Genomic DNA, 21,274 nt, shown 5'->3' with positions numbered 1-21,274 from the left:
AAAGTTGTACAGTTTAGTTTATTTTTAACATGAGATTATTATCACAGTAATACAGTTGCCCTCAGGAGGATTGGTTCTGGGATGCCCTTTCTATACCAAAATCAGAGGAGGATCGGGTAGTATTTGCGTATAACCTATACACATCCTCCCATGTACTTTAAATCAACTCTAGATTACTTATAATATGTAATACAGTATAAATGCCATGTGAACAGTTATGCTGTATTTTAAAAATTTGTATTTTTTCCCAAATATTTTTAAGCTGCAGTTGGTCGAATCTGCAAATGCAGAACCTGTGGCTACCCAAGGGCTGACTATCTACTATTTTTTTTTGTCTGTAATATTATCAAGGATTTGTTTGGTTTGTTGTGAAGTTGTAAAATTGATATAGTTTGATAAACGAATGAATTTAATGAGTGTAGTCTTTATATATTATGAGATATGGAAGCATTATAGAAATATTTGAATTTTTTTCTTTTAAAGACATGGATGAATAATATGATGAAGACTTCTGAAGCCAAAATTAAACATTTTGATGGTGAAGATTACACATGCATAACATTCCAACCAGATCTGTCCAAATTTAAGATGGAAAAACTTGACAAGGATATTGTGGCCCTCATGACTAGAAGGGCATATGATTTGGCTGGTTCGTGTAGAGGGGTCAAGGTCATGTTTAATGGAAAGAAATTGCCTGTAAGTGTCCTGTAAAATAGTTTTAATACTATGTTATTTTATAGAGAGAATATTGTTGGGTCTTCCTTTTTTAAAGCTCATCTGGTAGTCTCTTTTACTGGTGTGTTCAGATGATTCACATTTAAAGTGATTATTGATACATTTGGCCATTATTTCTTCAAATAATGCTTCTGTCTTGTTCTTTCCTTTCCTTCTTGGTCATATATGTGTTACATTATTTGATACTGTCTGCAGTTCTTGCATGCTTTGTCTATTTTATTCACTCTACTTCCTCTTTTTGTATTGGTTTAATTTCTATTCCCCTCTCTTCAAGTTTAGTCATTTGCAGTCTCTGCATCAAGTTTCCTGAAGAGCCTGTCAAAGACATTCCTCATGCCTTCTATGTTTTTTGTTTTTAACATTTCCATTTGATTATTTCTTATAGTTTACATGTCTTTGCTGAAGTTGCATATTGTCTGCATTTTCCATTAGATACTTTAACATACTAATTAATTGTAGTTATTTAAAATACTTTATCTGATACATGTTACAAAATCTGTGAGATACTTACTCTGTTTCTGATAATTGCTTTGTCTTTTCAGATTTTTTTTTCTTGTCTTTTGGCATGCCCTGTTAGTTGTGGAAAACCAGATTTGTTTTGTAGATATCGAGGTAAATAAGCATTAGTGTGGGACTTAGGTTATATTTACCCAGGAGATGGGCTGTGTTTGAAGTTTGTTTTTGCTGTAGTTATTAGTGTTGAGGTTTGTTGTTGCCGTGAATACCAGAGACTTCCAGATTCTTTCTTGTTTTTGTCTTTCCCCTTGGCTTAGGCCCTTCTTTTTGAGCTGCCCCTCAGAGGTGATCTGTCTCTTGCAGCTCTTCCAGCTGAAACCCACTGTTGTTAATGGAGGCTTGGTAGCATGATGGTAGATTTTGGGGGAGATGTTCTCTAATGTCTGATTACATCCCAGTCTTTGGAGTGCATGGTGAACCTGTATCTCAGGGGTTTGACCTTTATAAGTTTATGCCTCTGCTCCATAGGTAAAGACTTTTTTTCTGCCCTCTATTCTCTTTCCCCAGCTGCAGCAGGTTTCCACCAGTGTTCTTAGCCTGTGTCCTTGAGGTTCCCTGCCCTGCAGAATAAGCCTTTTTTTGTTTTGTTTTTTTGTTTTTTGTTTTTTTTTGGTAAGGGAGATAGATCTGGGTTGATTTCCCAGTGACTACTGTTTCCGTCTCCCAGCTAGCACCATGGGAGTGCAGAGGGGAAAACTCTAGATTCTCACTGGTCTTCCCTGTGAGAATTTGGTGGGTTTTCTGGAGGAAAAACCTGCAAGAGTATGAATGAATGAACTTATGACTATAGTCCCTAGAAGCTTTATGCATTCAAACTAGTATATACTCTTCCAGTAGCAATTAGTCAAAATTTCTAGTTTAATGTTCCTACTAGCTTATTAAATATCTGCCCAGGTAAGCAAAAGCTTAGGTTTTGTGGTCTCCTACAGACACTTATGTCTCTCCAGACTTCAGGATGGCCAGCTCTCCTGTGATCTCAGTTCTTCAGTGGGTTCATGAAAAACCCATTAATTTGTTGTCTGATCACCCGTTTTCTTACAAGGATGGAAGCTTTTTTTCCTGCTAGTTCATTATCTGTCTGAACTGAAACTGGAAGTCTACCTTATCATTTTAAAAATAGAAATTTCTGAAATATTTTATAACAATTTACCTGTCCCTTCACATCCTCTTTTTGTCAAGTACACATAGAAATGAATTTCTTTTTTAAAGGTCAAGGGTTAAGGAATAGATCTGGGAAATGCCGCTAAGGTTTGGATCGGTGCACTTAGAACTGTTGTAAGTGAGAGGAAATGAAAGTATACGTACTTAAGATGATTCACCTATGTGAGCTGCCAGTGTAAGATTTTTAATTGTTTTTGTTTTTTAAATTAATAGGTAAATGGATTTCGCAGTTATGTAGATCTTTATGTGAAAGACAAATTGGATGAAACTGGGGTGGCCCTGAAAGTTATTCATGAGCTTGCAAATGAAAGATGGGATGTTTGTCTCACATTGAGTGAAAAAGGATTCCAGCAAATCAGTTTTGTAAATAGTATTGCAACTACAAAAGTAAGTAAGCAAATTATTTGTTTCCAAGTCAGTGGTAGAACAGTACTTCAATAAAAACTACAAAACAAATAACAATATCCACAACCCCCAAAAAACCCAAATCTGTTTTTGTTAAATAAGAATTGACTTATGAAAACAAAAACCTATTTTCTATGAAATTGCTGTATTAAAATTTAAACAATTATTGAGAAATAAATTTATATGATTAGTGTTTGTAGTTGAACATATTTATGTTTTATGAAATTTAGAATAACAAATTCCTTTTTCTGTAACTTTTAGCCCCACCTTCCCCAACCTCTGGGGAGAGGAGAGGGGGCTGGTGACCGAGTTAAAAATCAATTATGGCTATGTGATAAAGCTCTGTAAAAACTCCTGAACAATGGAGTTCACAGAACTCCTAGGTTGGTGAATACATTTGAGGTGCCAAGAGGGTGGCATGTCTGGGTAAGGCATGGAGCTTTGTGTACCCTTTCCCCTGTACTATGCCCTATGCATCTCTTCCATTTGGCTATTATTGCTGGATCCTATATAAAAAACTTGTAAATGAAGTAAAGTGTGTTCTTGAGTTCTGTGACCTGTTCCAGCAAATTATCATTCCTGAGGAGTGGGTCATAGGTTCGTTAGAAGTACAGGAGGCCTAGGACTTGTGACTGGCATCTGAAGTGTGGGGAGTCCTGTGGGATTGAGCCCTTAACCAACCCTAAATACTTGTGCTAACTCCAGGTAGTTAGTATCAAAATTGAATTACATTGTTGAACATCCATTTGGTGTCTGGAGAATCAGAGAATTGGTTGCTGGTGTTGAAAGCACCCGAGAATTGGTGTTAGAATTGAAGTGAGGAAAAAAAACAAATAAAAAAAGAAAAGAAACACAGTGGTTGGTTTATTGGCTCTGTAGCCAAAATGTCTTATTTTTTTAAAATCTCAACTCTCATTCTGAGACTCTATTACTCTTTTAGAAAATAGGGTTTATAATACAGATAAAGTATTTTGCTACTTTAACAATACAGGATTTCAGATTTCATGTATTTTTTTTTCTTTAGGGTGGACGGCACGTGGATTATGTGGTAGATCAAGTTGTTGGTAAACTGATTGAAGTAGTTAAGAAAAAGAACAAAGCTGGTGTATCAGTGAAACCATTTCAAGTAAGGGATGTGTTATATATTGTATATGATGCATACATATGCATTATATATATACTGAATTACTAAATATCAGCTCTGATATTGACTTTTTTTGGTATGTTTTCAACAGGTAAAAAACCATATATGGGTTTTTATTAATTGCCTTATTGAAAATCCAACTTTTGATTCTCAGACTAAGGAAAACATGACTCTGCAGCCCAAAAGTTTTGGGTCTAAATGCCAGCTGTCAGAAAAATTTTTTAAAGCAGTGAGTAAAACTTGTATTTTTTTTATTGTTGTTATTAAGAGTTGATTAGGTAGTTTTCTTGATTTACTTTATTTGTGATTAGTTTCTTTCATCGTATTAACTGTGGGTATAAGCATGCTTGCACTACAAACTAATCTGCTTAATTTGATAACTTTAAAGGGTAGACTTTAATGTTTCCTAAAGCAATTGTTTTGCCAAGAACTAAAGTAGGGAATTATGTAACTAATTGCATTTTTAGCTTTGTATTGACCATTGTAAAGGTCAGATTTCCCCTAACAGATGTCCAGATCCTTATGCAACTCTTTCATCTTTTCTAGTCTCATTTCAACTTGATCTACTGATTCTTATCTTTATACATGTTTAAAAATTGTGGTAACATGTATAACAAAATGTACTATTTTCTACATGTTCTTAAATTGCTTTGCTTTCCACATAATTTTTTTAGGCTACCTTAACTTCTCTAAAATAAGGTGAGAGCACAAATAAATAATGGAGATGAATCAATCACAGCCTCTCCTCTTTGGAATTTTGGTGGGGAAATGCTCTATAACTGCCCTAGAACTAATGTATTTCTCAAATTCCGAAAAGTAGATTATCAGAAACAAAAACAAAAGTTGTTTTTTAGGTTCTAACTTAAGGCCTGTAGAAATAGTACTTTTGGATCTAATCTTAATGAATTCTGAGTACAAATTATGCTATATTAATGCTTTCCCAAATTTCTGTCCTCATAACAATTGTTTCCTTGATGAAGTGATTTGATTTTAAGTTTTATACTTTTTCATTTTAGGTGCACTAAGTTTAAATTTGACAACACAGTTCACCTCTTTTGTTTATGTCTTAAACATTCCAGAAAGCTATTTTATATACCTAACATCAAATCACCGAGGATGATAAAAAAACTTTTAGGACTTAGAGTTGGAGATGCTTAACTTTCTTTTCCTTTTTCTGTCTGGGTTAACATCTTGCCACAGATTGATTCACTGCAGAGTACAAACAATATGTAATGTTGAAATCTTTATTACCAAGCTATTTAAAGAATAAAAGTCTATTCATAAGTTACCAAGGTTATCCTAATGTTCCTTTTAGGTTAATACTTTTTGTCATAGTGAATTAAAGACTCACATTTTGTATTGAAGGATGTCAGAAATGTCAACGTCTAGAATTTGCCGGCTAGTAGGTTCATGTGTGGATCTGTTTTCACTGTGTTAATTTTAATAAAATTAATTTGTAACAAGAGCAATGCATATTCCTCACGGAGTTTATTATAATAGAATGTTTCTCATATGTAAAAGTTATCCTTTTTCATGTATTTATATTTTAGCTTTAATTTTACAGTAGTTGAGTAAAAGCTGATTAGCATGTATCATGATGCTTATCACCATTATTGTTTTGCCCTAAAATACCTTAAAATTGCACAGATTCCAGGTCTTGCATTAGGCCCTATACATTTTAGCTAAATGTATGAATTTTCAGCTTGTTTGTATACCATTATTCTTTTATTTTTAGGCCTCTAATTGTGGCATTGTAGAAAGTATCCTGAACTGGGTGAAATTTAAGGCTCAGACTCAGCTGAATAAGAAGTGTTCATCAGTAAAATACAGTAAAATCAAAGGTATTCCCAAACTGGATGATGCTAATGATGCTGGTAAGATTGATATTTTTAAATAAGATTTTGATTTAAGTTTCACTTTTATTTAGTTACAGAATTTTTTTATTTTCTACATATAGTTAGACTATGATTTTCCATTCAGAGTATGATTTTACTTCATTGAAATTATCACATACACAACATATTACTAATTTTCAGGGGATAGGAATTTAATAAAATAGACTTAATATTTATACTGAGCAATAATGTAAAATAACTTTTATAGTCTTCACTGTCAGCATTCTAATGTTAATTTTCTGACTTCATTTTTCTCATCAGTGAAAGTATGAGAAATTTTTACTATGTATAATTTTAAATTTCTCTCAGGTGGTAAACATTCCCTGGAGTGTACACTGATATTAACAGAGGGAGACTCTGCCAAATCACTGGCTGTGTCTGGATTAGGTGTGATTGGACGAGACAGATATGGAGTTTTTCCACTCAGGGGCAAAATTCTTAATGTACGGGAAGCTTCTCATAAACAGGTATGTATGTGTGTGTATATATATATATATATGTATACACACATGCACACATACATATGACATTTCTAATACTTTACTAAACTTCTCGAATTTTTAAATGTAATTTCTGACTCATTGTATATTTCAACACTTCAAACTACTCTCAGTGCTTTTCCTTTTTGAACAGATCATGGAAAATGCTGAAATAAATAATATTATTAAAATAGTTGGTCTACAATATAAGAAAAGTTACGATGATGCAGAATCTCTGAAAACCTTACGCTATGGAAAGATTATGATTATGACCGATCAGGTTGGTTTTAAAGTTACCACATATTTCAAATTCATGTCTTCTTCAGATTCTCCCTTTAATATTTGTTTTATGAGACTTGCCCGAAGATGGTATAACTGAAAGTGATTATACATCAGGAGGAAAAAATGAAAAAACCACGTCATTTAGTGGAAACATTTTTATGAAGCACATTTTACATTGTCTGATTTTTGGGGTAACTATCTTATGGGTTACTTAAGAGTATTTTAAAATGCAATATATATGAGGAGAATATAAAACAGTCTGGTAATATAGCAGCCTACCTACAAGTAGGAACAAAATTATGGAATTAACAAGTAAGAAAGATTAATGATAAGGGTTAATATTTATACATGATGGCATGATTTGGAATGCACAAATACCAGGACTTAAATAGTAAAATGATGGTAATCAAGAAAGAACTAGAAAATTGAAAAGGAAGAATTTCAGATGCATTCAACTGTTTTCTCTTATGCACTCTAAAGTATTTGTAGAGAAAATCTGCAACTGAAAAAACTGCTATTAATATATAGTTTTAAGCAGAAATTTTCCAATTTTTTATCTAGGGAAGACTTGTGAATATCTGTATTACCTGGGTTTCCCTACCATTGCCCATTAAGGTGGCATTATAACCATGTTTTATTTTATGTATTTTCTATCCTTAAATCATTCTTTTAGTGAAATCTGGGGAAACTATAAAACAGATAAAATGATAATATATTTTTATAATGACAGATTCAGTCTATTACTACTATATTCTTTATTTGCGTATTAAAAAATTTAGTATGATCATCTTAATAGCTTTTGTAAAATGCATTTCTAAAATTCAGAATTTTGGTTTTTTGCATTCACATGTTTTAAAATTTGTTTATATAAGTAATCATTTTATAAAAGTATTACAACATTTTTTACTTTACTAACATTTATTTAGGATCAAGATGGTTCTCACATAAAAGGCCTGCTTATTAATTTCATCCATCACAATTGGCCATCACTTTTGAAGCATGGTTTTCTCGAAGAGTTCATTACTCCTATTGTAAAGGTACTCTTTGCATTAATATATTTTTATATTGTTGTCTTAAAGGGTAGCAGAAAAACTAATTTTGTTTTTTAATTAATTTAAGGCAAGCAAAAATAAGCAGGAACTTTCCTTCTACAGTATTCCTGAATTTGACGAATGGAAAAAACATATAGAAAACCAGAAAGCCTGGAAAATAAAGTACTATAAAGGTTTGTATTTTAAAATACTTAGATTTTAAATACTGATATAAATGTATTCTTATGAAAGCAATCTAAAAGACGACTTGAAAGTTTGACTATTTTAGACTTCGAAAATAGCTATCACTGATTTTAAAGTATTGTTATAGAAAAATGTATGCAAGTAGAATAGTGTAATAGATTCCATTGAATGGGGTCACCATTTCAATGGCTAGTCTTGTTTCCTGTAAACCTCCTTTATTGCCACTCCATTAGTTTGAAAAAACTTCCAGACATTATAGTCTAGTATTTCACCTATAACTACTTCAGTATGTGTTTCTGAAAGAATTTTTTTAAGTAACCCATAATACCATTATCATAACCTTCTTTAATATCCTATTGTTGTTGAGACAGGGTCTTGCTTTGTCACCCAGGCTGGAGTGCAGTAGCATGAACACAGCTCACTGCCGCCTTGACCTTCCGGGCTCAAATGATCCTCTTGCCTCAGCCCCCCAAGTAGCTGGGACTACAGGTGTGTGCCACCACACCCAGCTAATTTTTGTATTTTTGTAGAGATGGGGTTTTGGTTTGTTGCCCAGGCTGGTCTTGGACTCCTGAGTTCAAGCCATCCACCCACCTTGGCCTCCCAAAGTATTGGGATTACAGGTGTGAGCCACCATGCCTGGCTCCCCCCACTTTTTTTTTTTTTTTAAATAATGTTAAATACCCAGCCAGTGTTAAAATTCCCCTGGACTGTATTAAAATTGTTTATTTTTAGAGTTTTTTATTTTTATTTTTATTTCGTTTTTTTTTTTTAATTGTTTTTATTTTTTTGAGATAGAGTCTTGCTCTGTTGCCCAGGCTGGAGTGCAGTGGTGGGATCTCGGCTCTCTTCCTCATGTGTTCAAGTGATTCTCATGCTTCAGCCACCCAAGTAGCTGAGATTACAGGCATGTGCCACTATGCCTGGCTATTTGTAGTATGGGTGGGGTTTTGCTGTGTTGGCCAGGGTGGTCTAGAAGTCCTGGCCTTAAGTGATCCGCCCACCTCAGCCTCCCGAAGTGCTGGGATTACAGGCATGAGCCACCATGCTTGGCCTGAGTTTGTTTGTTTTTTTCCAAAGTCAGGATCCAAGTAAGGTCCACACATTGCATTTGGTTGATAAGTTTATTAATATAGCATTTCTCTTTTTATATTTTTTCCTTGTAATTTATTTGTTAAAGAAGTTGGGTTGTTTGTTCTGTGTAATATTCCACATTCTGGATTTTGTTAATTATATTCCTCTAGTTACATTTAATATATAGTATTTTCCTTTGCCCTTATTTTCTGTTAACTGATGGTTAAATCAGAGGCGTGATCAGATTTGGGTTACATTTATTTGGCAAAAACATTTCATAGGTAGCGTTGTGTGCTTTCATCAGGAAGCATCTAATGTCTACTTTGTCTTTAGTTGCTTATTAAGATTGATCACTTAGTATAGGTGTTGCCAGCTTGATCCATCTATTACAACTTTTCCACCAGCTTTTTACTTGATGGTTTTAAACAGACATTGATATTCATGACTCACTTTTATTTTTAAAATTGTGCAGGATTGGGTACTAGTACAGCTAAAGAAGCAAAGGAATATTTTGCTGATATGGAAAGGCATCGCATCTTGTTTAGATATGCTGGTCCTGAAGATGATGCTGCCATTACCTTGGTAATTAAGTTAATTTTTTAAAAGCTTTTGTTAGCCATCCCCCTACCTTCTATTCCTTTCCTCCCAGTCCTGGTTCCCTATGATAAGTCTCTTTTGAATGCTCAAGCTAGTTAATTCTAATTTTTCCCCCAGATGATGCTGTGCTTGTATAAACTTCTTTAATTGAAAGACCTTAGTTTAAATGTGTTTTTGATTAAAATATTGTAAAATAACCTAATTTTCCAGAAATTAAGAATTAGTTATTGGCCACTTATACATTTTAATTTTGTAATAAAATTTATTTTATTTTTAATGTGCAAAATCGTTACCTGGAATCTTTCAGGCATTTAGTAAGAAGAAGATTGATGACAGAAAAGAATGGTTAACAAATTTTATGGAAGACCGGAGACAGCGTAGGCTACATGGCTTACCAGAGGTTAGTCTTAAAGAGTGGTGACCTGGGGGAAGAAGGAGAGAGAGACTAGAATTCATGCAGTAATAATGATAATATTGCTGTATAACTTTTCTCTTAGCAATTTTTATATGGTACTGCAACAAAGCATTTGACTTATAATGATTTCATCAACAAGGAATTGATTCTCTTCTCAAACTCAGACAATGAAAGATCTATACCATCTCTTGTTGATGGTGAGTAATGTTTATTTAAAAACCTCATTTTTTAATGTTATTTACTGTAGTTTAATTTCATGTACTTTAAGCCATCCTTATGATACATATTAAAATTCTTACTTTAAATCTTGTATATGAAGAGCTTATTCAGAGGAATTTAAGGCCTTTTTGATTTTGCTTTTGTTTTATGTTTTCATAGTGCTGAAATCTTTAATATTCCTTAATTTGAAACTTTTAAACCTTTTCCGAGTTTTTCAGGAAAATTAACTTTAAAAGTCTTAAAGCTTTTGCCCAAGTTGTCTGCAGATTTTCTAAAAAAGTAAAATGGAACTTTGATAATTTCTAAAATATTTATCAGAGATTAAATTTTAAAAAGCTTTTATTCCGTATTACCCAAAGCCTAATGCTTTAACTTAACTTGAAAAAAATTTAGGAACTATTTCTAATTTGAAAAAAATTTAGAAACTATTTCTCGTTAGTTGAAGCAGATTTTGATCTTCTATCTAGAACTTTTTTTTTTCTCATAACCTTTATGAAGTTTGTTGATCTTTGTATTGCTTGGCTTTTCTGGTAATAGCAGATGTTTCTACCTATCCCTCAAGTTCTAGCCACAAATCGCCTTTCTTCTATGAAGCCTTCCTAGCAATTCTACTCTAAATTGGTCTTAGATACCTAAACTTCTATACCAATTATTATGTACCTCTTATTTTACCTTTGTTCATTTTGCCTCTAGAATTAGATTACAAAATTTTTAAAGAAGTTGCCATATTTTATCATCCTCATGTTTTTACCATACTCTGGGTCCAGTATGATTACAGTGATAGCATATACTGAAAAGATTGTTACTGTGCTTATTGGCCTAGAGCCAGGGGTGTCTAACCTTTTGGCTTCCCTGGGCCACATTGGAAGAGGAAGAATTGTCTTGGGCCACATGTAAAAATATACTAACACTAACGATAGCTGATGAGCTTAAAACAAAAACCAACAAAAAACAAAAATAATTGCAAAAAAAACAAAGAACAAAAATAATCGCAAAAACAAACAAACAAACGAAAAACCTCATGATGTTTTAAGAAAACTGACAAATTTGTGTTGGGCCACATGCAGCCCGTGGGCCACGGGTTGGACAAGCTTAGCCTAGAGCAAGAAGAATGGTAAGGGAGCAGAGTGATTTGCTCACATTGTTTCATGCAATCCTTATGATAACTATATTAGGAAAGTAATTATTTCTATTACTTGGATGAGGACATAGACTTACTAGTTATTTGCTTAGTCACATGGTAAATGGCCAAGTTGAGAAGAATATACAGATTAGTGAGATTCTAAAGCCTTTATTCTTCACTACCACAATAAATCGCTTTTTATAAGGGTTTTCCTGATGTGGGATACTTAGAATAGATTTCAGGCTCCTTGATGGCATGCTGGCAATTTAGTTAGCTACAAATGGCGTTTTGGTTGTTTGAGTGTTTGGAAACTACTGTTAAAGGAGTTTGGTTGCCACTAGGTGATTCTTTAAGGCCAGAATGTTGTCTTTCAATTGGCAGTTCACTTTTGGAGTGGATGGAGATGGCATAAAAACATCTTAGTATATACCTGCAGATGGCTTTCTAGGAAAAAAAAACAAACAAACGTGTTAGTATGTACTCACTTTGTTACAGAATCTCAAGTAACAATTTTACTGGTGTTCTTGAAAAGCAAATTGTATCTTTGCTTTATTCCCCTGAATTGTTACAACTATATCTTGAAGTAACATTTTAAAAGAGCTCTTTTAAAAATAGGCTTTAAACCTGGCCAGCGGAAAGTTTTATTTACCTGTTTCAAGAGGAATGATAAACGTGAAGTAAAAGTTGCCCAGTTGGCTGGCTCTGTTGCTGAGATGTCGGCTTATCATCATGGAGAAGTAAGCATTAAGATTGGAATCAATTGAGAACTGTAATTATTGTCTTGAAGAATGATAATTACACATAGTATTTTTCCTTTAGTAAAGTCTTTGGAAATGTAAAAGAATTAAGAGAATATACAGATTAGTGAGATTCTAAAGCTTTTATTCTTCACTTGGATTTTAATTCAAGTTGGGGAGTAATTATAGAAAATTTAGAATATTAATGTTATGTTCTGCCTTCTGTTGTATAGCAAGCATTGATGATGACTATTGTGAATTTGGCTCAGAACTTTGTGGGAAGTAACAACATTAACTTGCTTCAGCCTATTGGTCAGTTTGGAACTCGGCTTCATGGTGGCAAAGATGCTGCAAGCCCTCGTTATATTTTCACAATGTTAAGGTAAATATTTGCTGATATAATGGTATAAAGTTTGATTTGATTTGGAACCAACTAACTAAATGTTCGATGGAATTATAGCTGTGGAGAGATGTGATTGTCTGGTTATTCTACTTAGAAGGTGAATGTTCCAAATTATTTGACCACAAATAGAATGAAGTCTGTTGACCTTAATTGTTATGAATTGTTGGTGAAATCAGTCCTAGTGAATTAAGGATGTTTTTCTCACCAACTTTACTCTTTAGGCTGAAGATGGGTTATGTACTTTATTTAGAGTAATAGGAAATTCTTTAAAAGTTATCAATATTAAATCAGGTAGGTAAGTACATAAGTAAAATAGGACTATTTTATTCTGGGCTTGTAACTGAGAGAAAGATGCATTTGAATAATACAGTTAGGCAAATTTTATTATTAAGCAGATGTAATCAAAATTATTAAAAATGCATTCTCTTTAAAAGATTTGTTTTTGCAGTGTGAAGTTTTTAATTATGTATAAAGTTTTCTTTCCCAAAGCCATGACATTTTTTCATTTGCTTCTTTTTGTTTTCATTAGCACTTTAGCAAGGCTACTTTTTCCTGCTGTGGATGACAACCTCCTTAAGTTCCTTTATGATGATAATCAACGTGTAGAGCCTGAGTGGTATATTCCTATAATTCCCATGGTTTTAATAAATGGTGCTGAGGGCATTGGTACTGGATGGGCTTGTAAACTACCCAACTATGATGCTAGGGAAATTGTGAACAATGTCAGACGAATGCTAGATGGCCTGGATCCTCATCCCATGGTAATTATTTGGAACTTATTATTTATTTAACAAATGATAATGCGTAAACTACAAATTCCCGTCATTTTAGAAAAGTAATGGAACATTTTTATTTTAGAACATATTGTAGACCGTAAAGACCTAATTAGGGTATAATTTGATATGTGCCTACAGTAAAAAGTATAAACTTTGGAATGAGTTTTGGAGGTAAGTTTCATGGGGAGAAACTGTTTATTTAAATTTAGAAACACCTCATATTCCAGGTTTTCAAACCTCTAAACCATATATTAATAGAAAACAATCCTTTTCTGATAAAATTATGTGTAACCTTGTTTCTGTTCTCAAACTACCGCTTAATAGTTTGTAAGGATGCTTAAAAACACATTGTATTCATTAGTGTACCATTTGTAAAAAGACAGAAAACAAACTACCTTGTATATATTTTAATATATCCCCAAGGCTGGGCGTGGTGGCTCACACCTGTAATTCCAGCACTTTGGGAGGCCAAGGCGTATCGATCACCTGAGGTTAGGAGTTCGAGACCAGACTGACCAACATGGGGAAATCCCGTCTCTACTAAATATACAAAAAAAATTAGGTGTTGCTCAGGCTCACGCCTGTAATCCCAGCACTTTGGAGGCCGAGGTGGGTGGATCACCTGAGGTCAGGAGTTCTAGGCCAGCCTGACCAAACCAGGTGGAACCCTGTCTCTACTAAAAATACAAAAATTAGCCGGGTGTGCTGGAGGGCATCTGTAATCCCAGCTACTTGGGAGGCAGAGGCAGGAGAATCGCTTGAACCCAGGAGGTGGAGGTTGCGGTGAGCCGAGATTGCGCCACTGCACTCCAGCTTGGGGAACAGAATGAGACTCCGTCTCCCAAAAAAAAAAAAAAAAAAAAAAAATCCCCATTTTTTTTTTTGTTTGTTGTTTTCTTGTATCATTCACTCTGCTCAGACCTCCTCCAAGAAAAATGTCCTTCCTTCCTCCTCATGATTTAAAACTACCTGGAGAAAAGTGTATTTTTATTACCAAAATGATAATGTTTATTGTAGAAAATATAGATAAGCAAAGAGTAAAAAAATCCATAAACCCACAATATAGAGACAATATTTTGATGTATTTTTCCAAGTTTTATTTCATTTTTGTATTTTAAAGTGAAAGTTATTCTTTAGCAATAAGACATATATTCTGCTTTTTCTCTTAAATACTTCAAAGTACTTCAAAATATTTCTAACATAAGCATCAAATTTTTAATGATAGTGTTTTACTGAAATGGTTTTGGATTTTTAAATGGATTTTTAAATGGATTTTAGATTGTTAAGATAGTGTATTTGATCAATACATGGTTCTTATGTGCCTACTATGTGTATGAAACTGTGCTAAGTGGTGAAATAAAGAGCTATGGTTTTTATCTTTGAAAAGTTAAACAGTTGTCAAGACAAGACATCAAAGCATCAAGGCTTGAAGTTTAACAGTGACAAACGATATTGATAGTTGCTTGGTATGCCAGAAGAAATGCTATGCTATATGCTCAATTTCTTTTTTTTTTCTGAGACAGAGTCTCACTCTGTCACCCAGGCTGGAGTACAGTGGTGTGATCTTGGGTCACTGCAACCTCTGTCTCCCAGGTTCAAGTGATTCTGCTGCCTCAGCCTCCTGAGTAGATGGGGCCACAGGTGTGCGCCACCATGCCTGTCTAATTTTTGTATTTTTAGTAGAGATGGGGTTTCACTGTGTTGGCCAGGCTGGTCTCGAACTCCTGGCCTCAAGTGATCCGCCTGCTTCGGCCTCCCAAAGTGCTGGGATTACAGGCATGAGCCACTGTGCCCGGCCTATATACTCAATTTCTTAATGATAATAACGAATAAGAATTTTAGAATAGGCCAGGTGCAGTGACTCATGTCTATAATCCCAGCACTTTGGGAGGCTGAGCTGGGCAGATCACTAGCTCAGGAGTTGAAGACCAGCCTGGGCAACATGGCAAAACCCTGTCTCTACAAAAATACAAAAATTAGCTGGACATGGTGGCACGCATCTGTAACCCCAGCTACTTGGGAGGCTGAGGTGGGAGGATCCTTTGAGCCCAGGTGGTTGAGGCTGCAGTGAGCTGATATCGTGCCACTGCACTCCAGCCTGGGTGACAAAGTGGAGACCCTGTCTCAAAACAAACAAAAACTTAGAAGAGGGAGAGAGGACTTGTAATTCAGTTGGGAAGGATGAGTAAGATTTATGTAGATGAATGATGAATGGAATGGGGTTGGGCCTGACTATGTGTCAGGACTTGTGGATAGAGTGAAAGTGAGAATATTCAAAATAGTCAAACAAAATATGGGAGAAGAGTAGTGGTTTTGTAAGACAAATCATTAGAGAAAAAATTGAAAGCCAGATTGGGTCCAGACTATGAAATGCTTTCAATGTAAGGCCCAAGGAGTTTGAATTTAAAAGATATTGATCTAGGGGAGAAGTAGGTGTAGGGGAAGTAGGCTGAAAGAAAGTAGTGTTCTAGGAAGACTAGGAAAGATGATACTAACATTTTGAGATTGGAGGATGTTCAGGTTGTATGAACAGAAGCTATGAATTCAAGCTTAATTGATCAGTTGGAAAGGGACAATTGAGGATGAGAAATTCTGTTTCAGTTGTGTTAATCTGTCAATGTTAGACCATAGACTCATGGTACTGGTACTCAAGAGAGAAGTCAATGCTATTTACCTTTTTCTCTACAGCTTCCAAACTACAAAAACTTTAAAGGCACGATTCAAGAACTTGGTCAAAACCAGTATGCAGTCAGTGGTGAAATATTTGTAGTGGACAGAAACACAGTAGAAATTACAGAGCTTCCAGTTAGAACTTGGACACAGGTCAGTGTAAATATGTGATCTGCCTGAGGGAAGGGCAGTGTATTAAGCAATTTTTTCTGGTAAGGATGATTCCACCGTTGTTGGTCCTAAGCGTGCGTAGTGTTAAAAAATTCCTGTACCTTCTTTTACCCTTCAGTTGAATTTGTGCTTTGAATATTTAAATAGTATTTATATCTAAGTAGCGTAGTATGACTTATGTTAGGTAAGGCTTTTATAGACTATTATCTTTGTATTTATTTAAAATAAAAGGAGTAGAATATGACAGTGTTTTTAATTTTTGTAAATATGGTCAGTAAATTCATGTCAGCATCAGCTTTACAAATCTAAAAGTATGCATGTCATCTCTTGACAGTTCTAGTTGATGTCATCCTTTTCATACTCAGCCTTTATCTTGCCCTTTAGAGTATGAGTGGGTCAGCACCATTACTTCTTATGTCTTTTCCCACCACCGAGATCCCTATATATTGCCTTCTATACTGATTGGATAGGAGATGATAGAGATTGAGGTTTCCTTTTTAATTCCCCATGAGAGTTGAGAATTTTCAAGACTGTATGACTTGTAGTATGAGAACATGAGAGTGTGTCATGAAAAGAATCACTAATTTTTAAATCTTTTATAGGTATATAAAGAACAGGTTTTAGAACCTATGCTAAATGGAACAGATAAAACACCAGCATTAATTTCTGATTATAAAGAATATCATACTGACACAACTGTGAAATTTGTGGTGAAAATGACTGAAGAGAAACTAGCACAAGCAGAAGCTGCTGGACTGCATAAAGTTTTTAAACTTCAAACTACTCTTACTTGTAATTCCATGGTAATTTATTAGATTTACTGTTAATTTAATCTTTCTTACATGGTATAAGTCGGATTATTATAATTGGTTTCATGATGGGAGTGGCTATAGTAAGCCTGAAGGCATTTTTTTTTTTTTTTTCCCATCCTGCAGGTTTGCTGAAGATTCTAGGGGCACATTTCTTTCTTCTAGTATTGTCCACTACCCTTATTCTCAACTCTGTGTTTATGCATCTGGGCTTGAAAACACAGGATACACACATCTTCACACACATTGACTAAAAGTTATGAGAGTGGTTATTGCAGGGCCTTTGTGTACTTTATGGCCATCTCTATTAGCATTTTAACTGTAGAGTACTCATAACTCTAATCTGCTTTATTAAACTTGCACATTTATCTTTATTTATACAACTGGGGAGGAAGGTAGAAACTTTAAGTGTGTGATTCAAGTTCCATTCCAAATTAGCTTTTAGATCTAAAAAAGTAAAAAAAGTTCAGCAATAGTACAGTGGCTGAGAAAAAGTGCCATAATCCGCTGAGAAAGGCTGATGGAAGAAAGAAAAAGGATAGAGAGGAGTTTGGGTGACTGGATTATAGCACAAGTAAATGTGAAAGCGAGAGAAAGGGGACAAATGCGTATACACAGAATATATGGGGGAGGAAAAACTTGAACATTTTTAAACTTAGCAATAGAATATGTATGTTTTCAGTTTGGGGAAAAATCATTTTTGTAGGTGGTTTTATGGCTACTTTAAGAGCCCCTTTTTTAAGGCCTATTTTTGTCTTTCAATATTATTCCTAAATACTTTTGTTGTTGTGAGAATTGAATTTATTGGCTTGCAGTCACCAAAGAAATATTTACAGAAATGTGCTTAATAGTCTTAGTTCTGTTTAATGGTTTTTAGGGGTAGTCTGTGTTCACACACATGCATTATGGTTATATATTATGGTTATTTTAAGTATTGTAGATGTTATATAAGTTAAAATACCAGTACAGATCTATATGATCTGCAAAGTATATGTGTTTTGCTTAGGTACTTTTTGATCATATGGGATGTCTGAAGAAATATGAAACTGTGCAAGACATTCTGAAAGAATTCTTTGATTTACGATTAAGTTATTACGGTTTACGTAAGGAGTGGCTTGTGGGAATGTTGGGAGCAGAATCTACAAAGCTTAACAATCAAGCCCGTTTCATTTTAGAGAAGATACAAGGGAAAATTACTATAGGTAAGATACAACCTTTAAAAATTTGAACATTAGTTAAAATGGAAAAAAAAAACTTTATTAATAGAAGACATTTTTATCAGTAGAATATAAGCAAATACAAATTGAATCTCTTATCTTGATCCTAACTTTATTTTTCCCTCACATAGAGAATAGGTCAAAGAAAGATTTGATTCAAATGTTAGTCCAGAGAGGTTATGAATCTGACCCAGTGAAAGCCTGGAAAGAAGCACAAGAAAAGGTAATCATTTGCAGAAAAAGACATTCAGAGAAGCTTTTGAAAGCAACTTCCAAAACAAAAAAAATTCAACCCCTAAATTTTAAATTTAGTACTACTAAAGGTGCTGAGTTGTCTATTTAGAGACTAAAGTCTTCTGTTTATCCACAGAACAGATAAAGTACAGGAATTGATAGTACACACCCACCACAAAGCACTTGGCCAGTGTGACTCAACCAGAGCCTGGAGAAATGCCTCCAGGTGTGAGAAGGTAGCTCAGTCTCCTTGACCTTTTTTCCTGAGTCTGCCATTAAAAGGTGTTGTGGTGGTGGTTTTTGTGAGGTACATGTATATTATCTGGGAATCAGACTGGTTGCACCCAGAATCAGCCTATGTTCACAGTATGGCATCCAGTCACCACTCACTTGATCTGGTTTTGGTTAATACTGGGGAAGACAAGAGACAAAATGTTAATTATTATAGACAGTATTTATCAAACACCAAGCTCTGCCTCATGCTTAGATTTTTAGCCAGAGATTTAAACCCTGGAACTTCAGATTAAAAGTCTGATGTTTTATTAAGTAAGTTGCCCATTGCAGATCACAAAATAGTAATAATAGTTAAATGAATGGGATATTGAAGCTTTGAGAGTCCCCTCAATTAGCTTTTTGATGTTTTGTATAACTAAAAGAAAAATTTAAGCAACAGTACAACGTTGTGATTGAGAACAGAAATTTATTACAGAAGAGGAAGAAAAGTTGAATGATTAATTTTTTGGGTATTAGATTATTTTGTGCATATATGATTCCATAACATTAACATCTTTAAAACATAGTTATAATTGTGTGACATAACTTGAACCTTTAAACTTCCCTGTACTTGAGTTCTCAATCATAATGTTTTTGTATTTTTTATCAAACTACATTGAAATATTGCTTTTGTTTACATTTTTCAGTTTGAAGTCAATAAAAGTCATATATTAAAGTGAGTAAAATTAGACTAAGTTATATAGAATAGCAATTACATATTAAGATAATAGGCTTATTCATTATTTGAAGAAAATTCGGTAGGACAAGATGGGCGCATTCAGAGTTAAGATGATTGAAGCCCTTTGTTTTCCTCTTAATATGTTTTATTGAACCCCAAATTATGGTTTCTACAACACTTGCCTTTCTGTATCACCGTTGGTTTAAACTATATGTTTTTTTTTAAAAAAAGTAACTAGTAAGCTGATGAATTTTTAATGCTTAGTCTTAAAAGATAAAGATTTCTACAGTGTCAGAATGTCCTTCTGGTGGAAGTAGAATTTATGGGTAAAGCCTAGCTTGATTTCAGTTATTGCATTACCACCATCAGAATTTTTTCAGCATCTTGGCCATGTGTACATTTTGGGGAGTTCAGGTAACAAAAGGAACTGCTCTTACAAGAGTGTCCTATTATACAGAGTTGGAGAAAAGAGAATTATAAAGTAGCTAATTAGAAGATTAAAGTTTTTTGTAAAGCATAATGGAATTTTGTCATTAGAACTTGCAAAGTTTATTTTTTTTTTTAATTTCTGGAAGTGTTCTTAGTCATATTTATGTTAACAGTGATAGATACACATATTCATAGAACACTTCTTAACAATACTTTGGGTGTAGTCAAAACCTAGATCTGATAGACTAGACCCACTAAATGTGGGTCTAAACAGGATTTTGTTGCATCCTAGTGATATTTTTATAGCTGTCTAACAACCTGAATACTCCATAGAAACAAGCTGTTTCATGAAGAATTTTTCAGAAGTGTAGAATTATTTATTGTAAGTTATCTAGGTACTTATTAATCATCTATCAACTCAACAATAGCATTCCTTATTTGGCTAATGTGGCTTAATCAAATTTATAGTTTTTGTTTATATAATGAAGCATCTTGCTTTGCAGTTTTAATTTTTATCTTCTGAAGTACACGTAAACTGTACTTTGTGTATATACATTGTTTTGCTTACAAATTTTAATTATAAAGCTTTTTTTTTTTTTTTTTTTTCCTCTTTTGGTTACCAGAAGTAAACTTTTTGCTTTATGGAGTGTCATGGTTAACTCAGTCATTTTAAATTAAACAACTTAGATAAAATTTTATTTAATGGCTATTGTTATTTTAAAAAATTTAAAGGTGATATCACCTAAAATAACTTTTATTAAATTCATTGTATTTTGAAATTTAATATTAGCACAAAATAATTTTTTTGTTGCAGCTGTTTCTATAGACAAGGGCCTGATGAATAAAATTTCAGCAAAACCCTGACGAAATTCTTACTCTAACTCACCAACTCTTAAATTCTTAAGTGGACTTTCTCTGAGTCCTGACATGAATATTCTGGCTTTAGAGAAGTTTTTATTAAGAATTCACCCTCAGTGAGTGAATGTACCTTAACATATTTATTACAACTGTAAAATAGTTTTCATAACTGGTATTTATTTTGTATTTCAGATTGTTCATTCACTCACCAGTATAAAAATCTGACAAGATGCAGTGATAAAACATTAATTCTACTCTATTAACTTTAAAATGTGGTATCCTCTCATTTTGTTACTTAGTACCTGAGGAAATCAGTTAATTTTTCATCAGATTCCTGGATAAATAGGGATAGTGTATACCATTCCTTCTGAAGATCTTATTGTGCGTCTTTAGAAAATTTTAAACTTTTTATAAGGAAATATATTTTTATAGGTAATCCAAAATAACCCCACCATCCTGAAGATGTAGCATTTATAGTGTAGCACTTGTAGAATTTTAAACTAATTATTCAATAAAATTCAACATTAATTTGATACTATACAAGACTTTAATATACAGTTTGTTATTTTTTACAGGCAGCAGAAGAGGATGAAACACAAAACCAGCATGATGATAGTTCCTCTGACTCAGGAACTCCTTCAGGCCCAGATTTTAATTATATTTTAAATATGTCTCTGTGGTCTCTTACTAAAGAAAAAGTTGAAGAACTGATTAAACAGAGAGATGCAAAAGTATGAA

The 21,274-nt window shown here is 33.7% G+C and overlaps 1 protein-coding gene across 2 annotated transcripts in view; it reads left to right on the top strand.

The window, feature by feature from the left end:
• TOP2B (DNA topoisomerase II beta) overlaps window positions 1–21,274 on the top strand; it is a 66,798-nt gene that overhangs the window by 28,096 nt on the left and 17,428 nt on the right. For both annotated transcript variants that reach the window (XM_034955987.3, XM_034955986.3), the window contains exons 7-26: window positions 484–696; window positions 2,626–2,799; window positions 3,842–3,943; window positions 4,053–4,190; window positions 5,697–5,835; window positions 6,166–6,323; window positions 6,490–6,615; window positions 7,544–7,654; window positions 7,737–7,842; window positions 9,399–9,508; window positions 9,831–9,923; window positions 10,021–10,135; window positions 11,896–12,017; window positions 12,251–12,399; window positions 12,950–13,181; window positions 15,885–16,019; window positions 16,640–16,840; window positions 17,853–18,048; window positions 18,195–18,286; window positions 21,112–21,267. In XM_034955987.3, coding sequence (XP_034811878.1) covers window positions 484–696; window positions 2,626–2,799; window positions 3,842–3,943; window positions 4,053–4,190; window positions 5,697–5,835; window positions 6,166–6,323; window positions 6,490–6,615; window positions 7,544–7,654; window positions 7,737–7,842; window positions 9,399–9,508; window positions 9,831–9,923; window positions 10,021–10,135; window positions 11,896–12,017; window positions 12,251–12,399; window positions 12,950–13,181; window positions 15,885–16,019; window positions 16,640–16,840; window positions 17,853–18,048; window positions 18,195–18,286; window positions 21,112–21,267 — 2,868 coding nt within the window. The remainder of the gene's footprint in view (window positions 1–483; window positions 697–2,625; window positions 2,800–3,841; window positions 3,944–4,052; window positions 4,191–5,696; window positions 5,836–6,165; window positions 6,324–6,489; window positions 6,616–7,543; window positions 7,655–7,736; window positions 7,843–9,398; window positions 9,509–9,830; window positions 9,924–10,020; window positions 10,136–11,895; window positions 12,018–12,250; window positions 12,400–12,949; window positions 13,182–15,884; window positions 16,020–16,639; window positions 16,841–17,852; window positions 18,049–18,194; window positions 18,287–21,111; window positions 21,268–21,274) is intronic.

The sequence above is a fragment of the Pan paniscus genome, chromosome 2, assembly GCF_029289425.2.
Source record: "Pan paniscus chromosome 2, NHGRI_mPanPan1-v2.0_pri, whole genome shotgun sequence".
NCBI classification, from domain to species: domain Eukaryota; kingdom Metazoa; phylum Chordata; class Mammalia; order Primates; family Hominidae; genus Pan; species Pan paniscus.
The sequence above is the reverse complement of the archived record's forward strand: the minus strand, read 5'-3'. Positions and strand labels throughout refer to the sequence as shown.